The 7,232-nt window shown below is 41.5% G+C and overlaps 1 protein-coding gene across 2 annotated transcripts; it reads right to left on the bottom strand.

The window, feature by feature from the left end:
* Window positions 1-439: 439 nt before the first annotated feature.
* LOC125539988 (phosphatidylinositol/phosphatidylcholine transfer protein SFH6-like) lies at window positions 440-6,810 on the bottom strand. 2 transcript variants are annotated; one of them, XM_048703545.1, is made up of 15 exons: window positions 6,791-6,810; window positions 4,997-5,093; window positions 4,583-4,907; window positions 4,366-4,465; window positions 3,984-4,250; window positions 3,772-3,849; window positions 3,595-3,696; window positions 3,478-3,527; window positions 3,280-3,379; window positions 2,730-2,828; window positions 2,267-2,380; window positions 1,995-2,160; window positions 1,385-1,773; window positions 903-977; window positions 440-816 (listed from the first exon to the last, which is right to left on the bottom strand). In XM_048703545.1, the coding sequence occupies exons 2-15, from the start codon at window positions 5,001-5,003 to the stop codon at window positions 796-798; spliced, it is 1,893 nt and encodes a 630-aa protein (XP_048559502.1). In that variant the 5' UTR covers window positions 5,004-5,093; window positions 6,791-6,810; the 3' UTR covers window positions 440-795. The 2 variants fall into 2 exon arrangements, with proteins under 2 accessions (XP_048559502.1, XP_048559501.1); XM_048703544.1 differs by lacking the exon at window positions 6,791-6,810 and adding an exon at window positions 6,601-6,784.
* Between the last annotated feature and the right edge of the window lie 422 nt (window positions 6,811-7,232).

Raw genomic sequence — 7,232 nt, 5'->3', positions numbered from 1 at the left:
AGTGTCGATCGTCGGGCATTCAGTCTAGCGTGGTTAGTGTTTGTGAACTCTGACGTGTTTTAGTTCTCTAGTTCCTCTCCGTCCAATGAAGCTCAACCATATGCGGTTCCGTCAGGGAACTTGTGAGATTTGTGTCACCCTCCTTTGTCTAGCAGTATCTTCTTGCCCTCTATTGTGCCAGCTTCTCCGGGATGGCAATCTATAGACCATTGTATCTAGCTTCTTATCTGCAAGATTTCCCAACCGCTGCTTGTACAAGCTTTTGAGTTCCAACAAGCGCCGCCCGTGGATGCAGAAGAATTTGCTTGTAATTTCAAATTCTTAAAAGGAAGGTCTTGTAATGGCTAGTTTTATTTAATATATGGCCTTGGACCTTACCTTGAGAAAAAACTGACATCAGCCCACTGTACATGGCCTAGCTATATTTCGACATAACACATACGTGAAGCACATTTATGGCGTCCGTCCATTATCCTCTTTGCAAACATGAAAAACAGACAAATTCTTGGGAGTTACAACCTCTGTAACAAAATGTAGGACGTTTTACTGAAGTCAACTACACCAAAAAACGTCTTATATTCGTTACAGAGTGAGTAGAAGATAACTAATGAAACAGGGTGATTTCACTATGACCGACCAACACCCGTTATTTGAGCCAATCTGAACTTAAAGTACATTTGACACTCGTTGGATCCGTCTTATGCATAACTTTTCCCGCCAAATTTGTCCCCCCAAATGTTGTCTCAAGTTTAATTACCCCCATGGTGCGTATTGTTAAGGAGTTACGATGGTTTATTACGCACAAAATCTTCGCCTCTGCATAAACCAATTAAGAAGCAGTAAAATGGTGAGGCTGGCAATGCAGTTACAAGCGAAAAAAAGAGGGAAGCAGTTGATCTTACGTGCAGCTTTGACAAGATAACTTCGTCTATTGAGTCTGCAATTTCTAGTTGCTTCATCACAGTAGCCTGCAGAACCTGATTAATGGAAGGGGATATTTTTTCATATTACATCTGAGATTGGCAGCAAGATATATTTGGTAATTCCCTATATGAAAATAAAGATAATTTCCAAAGGATGTAATAATGGAGCTCCTTAGCTGAAAGTACTGTTAAGAAAAAAAGCCTATTCACTCCCCGTCTTTCCTAACAAAAATGTTAAAGTTGTCTTTCAAATTCTTGAGACATTCTTGTTGCTTGATCATTTCCAACATTTTCTTATTAAAATATTTCCTGACAAAAATGTTCAAGTTGTCTTTCAAGTTCTTGATCTCAGCATTCTTGTTGCTTGACCATTTCCAACATTTAGAATACAGTGTATTTCCTAAACTTTGACACGGAGATATATATTTATAAGAAAAACAATGGTGTTAACAAACACTTACTTTCTTCGTCCTTTCGAGGTCAGATTCGATACATTTGATCCTATCCCATGAATCCAAGAGGGAGCGTTCTTTCTCCAGGGGAATCTCTGGGGGCTTGCTGCCGAGCTCATCAACCCGACCCTCGAGCTTCTGAAGGCGCTCAATGACAGGACTGACAAGGTCCACACTGAACGCTTCAACTGCTGGATGATCACCAGAGATGTGTTCAAACTCAGGAGCTGGAGGTAGTGGGTTGTTGACCATCGTTATCTCTGGCTGACTGCATACTGTGCGTAAGAAGGTAAAAACCCTAACAACCAGAACCAGCAGTAATCTGAGAAAACGATAGAATTTCCCTTCCTCCGGAATCTCTTTGGGTACTAGTATAGCACGACTGTTTCTTGAAGAGCCTAAAGAGAGTAAAAAAATAATATGAACAAACATGAGGAAATCTTGAATATTTATTTTCAAAAATCTTAGTTCATTGCACTATCTGTTCATTTTGATACTAATAGTAATACATTCAGTAGGAATTAACAAACTGAACAAAATTTTATAGGGAAAGAGCAAAAAATAGCACATCACTTTATATCTGCATAAAGTGACCTCAGAAGACCACAAGTAAAAATACCTGGAGTGTTTTGTGTGCCTGAAGGCTGGGCTTGTACTCTTACTTGTGGGGCACTGCTTTTATCTGGCATTGATCCTCCTCTGCCATAATCAACTGTTTTGTCCACCACCACAAAGTGATCATCGCAACTGTAATAAGCCGCAGACTCTCGTGCTCTCATCTGCATCTGTGTTAAACATAGGAGATTCAGAATTTTGAGGCAAAAGTTTAGGAGATTCAGTATACTCAGATCAATCATTTGTATATTCAGTATATTCAGGAGGAAAGCTCACTTCTTCACGAACTGGAGCTAGTCGACTGCACCCCAATGTGCTTCTCATCATAGGAGAACCTAGATCATCAACATCTGATCCTGACTCAGCTGTTGACGTGTCACTGTTTCTACCCTGTTATTCACAATGAGAGAAAAAAAAGGCAAATTGTTATGGATGCTAAGATGAACATTGCTGATGAAACCACAAAGGGTTCCAATTTTTAATAGGCACAATCAATACACGTTACTTTTCATTTTTGTGGAAACTCAATATCAGTACCGCAAAGAAGTGCATGGGTTAAAGTTAAACGTGAGGATAGGTAATCATGACAACATGTGGCGTGTACCCTACAATCGGCTTCTTAAAACCGATAGGTCCCGAGAATTGGTAAGTTGCTAGTAATGTTTACACCAACACAAAAGGTTTCAATCATATGATGAGTAAGTAAATAACAAATAGTGGTTCGAAGTACTGAACTTGCCTTCAAAAGATGTAACCTAGCAAATGAACCCCTTCGTTGCTCGATCTCAGATAAGCGTCTTGTATGCCTTACAAACTTTGCTTCTTTGTTATGTGCAACCTACAAGCAAACACATAGTACTGCAGTTGAGAATGCTGTTGTATATCATGTATGAAAGACGTGATGCTGAAATTGCGAGGAAAAAAACACTTTGCAAGAAAATTTAACGAAAGCATATCAGGAGTTTCAAATTTAGTGGTATATTCAGCTGGACCGGACACCGTGAATTGCGTGCAGTAATATCCTTTTAAAGAAGAAAGGCCAATTCACAAACTTGCCCAGCAGTTGGGAAGTACATCGCCTTGAAGTATGCCCAATACAAAGCTAGTTTTGACATTTCATATATTTACCACTACAAAGCTATTTATGGGATTTCGTATATTTATGATAATCTTTGTCAACATGGCATTGTCAAGTTCTTAATATTCAAAAACTCAACTGAAAATCTAAGTTTCAGAAAAGCAACGAAGGAGAAGCACATATAATTCCAGAGCAAATAAACCAAATTCACCTTCATAATGTTAGGGTCATTCCATGGACCTTTGTTAGACTTGAGGCATCCTCCCTCACCCGCACATGTGCATGTTCCACCCAAAAATTCAGGAAGTTGGCTGCAAATAGAAAAAAGAAGTGTTCAGTCAAAGGTACCAGGAGAAAGCTTTCTGATCAATAACATTATATAACAAATTGTTGTGAATGAGAAGTGCACCTTCCATCTATTACTTCAAGAAGTTTGCTTTGGAATTTTGTTCCCAAAACCTAAATTTGAGGATTCATCAGAATTATTTATTTGAAAAGAGGAAAATAACAGCAGACTCGTGCTCACATGTATCTTTGAGACCGTTTTAGGGTCAAGAAAACCTTTCACTGAATTCCATAGTAGCTTGAAACCACCGCCAGCATTTACAACAAACATCTGGTGCAGTGTCTGAGCATACATGTAAAGTGTTAAACAAAGTGGCACCAAGTATTGATCAAGATAAGAAACAAAATGTCGGCATACCTCAGGATAATAATCACTGTCTATTTTTTGCATTCTAGTTAGCATTTCCCTTGCTGTTTTGCTGAAGTTTTTGAAACCCTGCAGCACAACAGAGTGGCAAATGTTAGCATGCAGTCTTTATGCCAACTATTTTGGGCCCCAAAATAAAAGTTGACAAAGTTAGTCTTCTACACAGAGTTAAGATCTTGCAAATATGGAAAGAACCATCATACCACGCCTTCAACATCTAGTATAGTGGTTGTAGAATCAATATGCCTTTTCGCTGCGATAGAGCATGCTGGAAACTTGTCCAAGAAGGCTCTCTCAAACTCTTGCACATGATACTTGATGTAGCGGTCAACTGTGGTGATGTTCATCAGTTTATTTGGGTCAACTTTCCCTAATCTCTCGATGTATACTGGCCTTCCTTGCCTGTCAACTCCATGGTAACCCTGAGGGTAATAGGAGAGCACCTCGTCCAGCTCTTCAAAAACGAAATCCTACAGGATTTATTTGCCAATGGCAAGTGTTGGTTATACTGTTCAGAAGAAGTAAAAATCTAGTTTAAGATTAAAGATACTTTTCCTGTAGGCAAGCATCATTAGTCTCACTCACCTCGAGTATTGTATCCGCACCGAATTCTTTTCTCCATTGGAGCATCTCAGCCCACATATGAATGGCTTTCTCAGTGTCAAATTTCCTTGCCTTCAAAAACCTACAGTATACATAAAGGCAGGGAAGCTTTAGACTTGTAATGTAAACAAAACAAGAAATTCTCTGTCCATGTTTCGGCAGCTCTTTGTCTGCTGTTGAGTTATGTTGGAGCACCAACCTCAGCAACATGTGATAGTCATTTTGCTTGTCACATAGCAAGTTCCTGTTCAAAAGCTCTTGCTGAAATGTAAACACGGCACGCTCCTCCTCCTCATCCCTGACGTCTTCAATGGTGAAGGAAGAAGCCCGATGCTCCACCTTCCTCTTCCCCCGCTTCTTGAGCGAATGTGTGAGCTTGCTTGATGCATTCAGCGCTTTCTTCTTGAGTGACCCGCCAATGGACAGCCTTCTCCTCTCATCCTCTGAGTTCTCCACGTCCGACCTCCGGTCTTTTCGCTCATCGAATAAGAACAGACCCTCCGTGCTCTCCGACCGTCGCCGGACTTCATGCAAAACACGTCATTACAAATTAGTAAGCAGATCAGCAATGCAAGACAATATGCATACTTTTTTTTTCTATGAAAGACTATACCTGACATTTTGCTGGAAGCAGAGAAGACTGAATTTACAGGTTGGGTGGCTTCTGCTAGGCAATTATTATATTGTCATCTTCATCCACACAAATGCACCTGGAATGGAGTAGACATCGAGCAGAGTATCATGAGAACATATGCGTGTCAGACTTTAGAGTACACAACAACACTATCTAAATTTCTTTGCATAAATGTATCATGAGAACATATGCCTGTCAGACTTTAGAGTACACAACAACGCTATCTAAATTTTCTTTGCATAAAGGTATCATGAGAATATATTCCTGTCAGACTTTAGAGTACACAACAATGCTCGAGGTGAGTGAGACTAATGATGCTTGCCTTCAGGAAAAGTAAAGGCCTTCTTTAGAGTATCTAAAATTTCTTCGCATAAAGGACTTCTTTGGCATGAAATTAATGTTCTTGGTAGAACATGACCTGCCTTTGTTCAGACGTTACTAACAAAGCAAGGCATTACAGGAAAATTAAACTGTCACCATTAACGTGAAAGGAATCGGTAGGTACATTGATGGTTACAGGTTGCACTAGTAACTACGGATTAAATAAACATATAAATTGCTTGCAAAGGGGAGAAAGAATCATCAAAATGTGTGCACATGCCTGTCAGGTTACAGCAAGGAGCTGCGGTCAACAAGCAGCTTTTGACCAGAGTTAATCATGGAAACTGCTCAGCGCAAATTAAATCATTCACATTCAGCCATGCTAATAATGTGAGTACTCATTACTCCATTGACTACGTTTTTAACAAGTATTTTTTGTTTGAGAAGTAAAAAATCCATAGCAAAGTCGACAGAATTTGTATGAGAAGTAAAAAATCCATAGCAAAGTCGACCGAATTTGTATGAGATAAACAACTTGCCACTTTAGAGCATTTCTGAAGGAGGAGATGACTCAAAAACACCAGCGAATACTATTGATTCTTGCCTACTAACCATCTAAACAAATTCTATGTTGTAAACTGCACACAGATATATTCAGAGATGGCTACCCTTTGGCCAAACTGAAAGAAGAAGAAAACTGCAGCAAGATTTGCATGGAAGCCCCAACGAAACAAATAGCTGCTCTGCTCTGAACTTGGATGCAGGGGATCCACTAATCAATACCAGAACAATCCTCCACGGACTGAACAATCGACGTCTATTAGGTAATAACAGAAATCAGAATTATTTAAACTAAACTCTGGTGTCTAACAGATGCCCAAGAGGCTCAGAGGAAAAACCAGGAACTGAATCAAACTGGATTCGTCTGAGAGCTCTCAGAGCCGGGACTCGAGAGACATACAGACAGACAGATTCAGTTCTACGCCGTCAGAGGGAACATAAAAACAGGAAGGCCCGCATGGTGGATGAAAATCAAATTAGGAAGCAACCCGCATTGGTTTGGCGGTGGTTGGTTCTCTCGTCACGCTTTGGACCGCAAACTGCTCGGCAAATTCCCGCGGTTATGCTCCCCGATTGACGGATTTCATTGGAAACATAGCGCGTCAGGGGGGATTTCAGTCCATCTTCCGCCAGAGAGAGAGCGAGAGAAGACCATGGCGACAAACAGAGTCTCTGGCAACCAAGAAGAAGGATCGCCTGACCTTGGGGGGTGGAACCAAGGGCCGAATCCCGGTTCTTGGACCGCAGCGGCAACCGAGGAATCTGCGATGCCTCCGTCCCCGCGCGCGCGCAGACAAAACAGAGGAGGAGGAGGAGCTCGAATGATTGGAGGAAGGTGGAGGAGGAGGGGGCAGACAGGTTGTAGCTGTGGGATGTTCGCTTCTAACCAACCTGCTGACTGGCGGGGTAGATAGAGACGGACGCCCAAGGGGAGAAGAGAAGAGAAGCTTCTTGCTTTCGCCCTACTACCTACCAAGATAAAACTAATTTCTTCTTGGTCTACAAGTGGTGTGGTGCTGGTCTAGACAGTCATTCGGTCATTTCGTCGGCGCGGGCCACGGCGGACCGGCCTTAGCTTAAAGTGCCGACCCCGGAATAAAGCCTCTGATTTGATGGTGGGGCGCTTTCGCTTTGCTGGCGTGCTGCCCTCTTCCCCTCGGATGGCGCACCGTGTCTCCCATTTTTCAGTTCTCTCCGTGAGTAAACACGCCTTTGGATGAATAGCAGGCTTTAGCGTTGGGTTTTACAAAAAAGAGTTCTTTTTTTTAGCAAAACCGGGTTATGCAAAACTATGTCTGGTTCGAAAGAAAATGCGAGCTGGTCCATCCGATTC

This window comes from Triticum urartu, chromosome 2 (genome assembly GCF_003073215.2).
Source record: "Triticum urartu cultivar G1812 chromosome 2, Tu2.1, whole genome shotgun sequence".
Classification (NCBI taxonomy): domain Eukaryota; kingdom Viridiplantae; phylum Streptophyta; class Magnoliopsida; order Poales; family Poaceae; genus Triticum; species Triticum urartu.
This window is presented reverse-complemented; position numbering and strand designations above follow the sequence as displayed.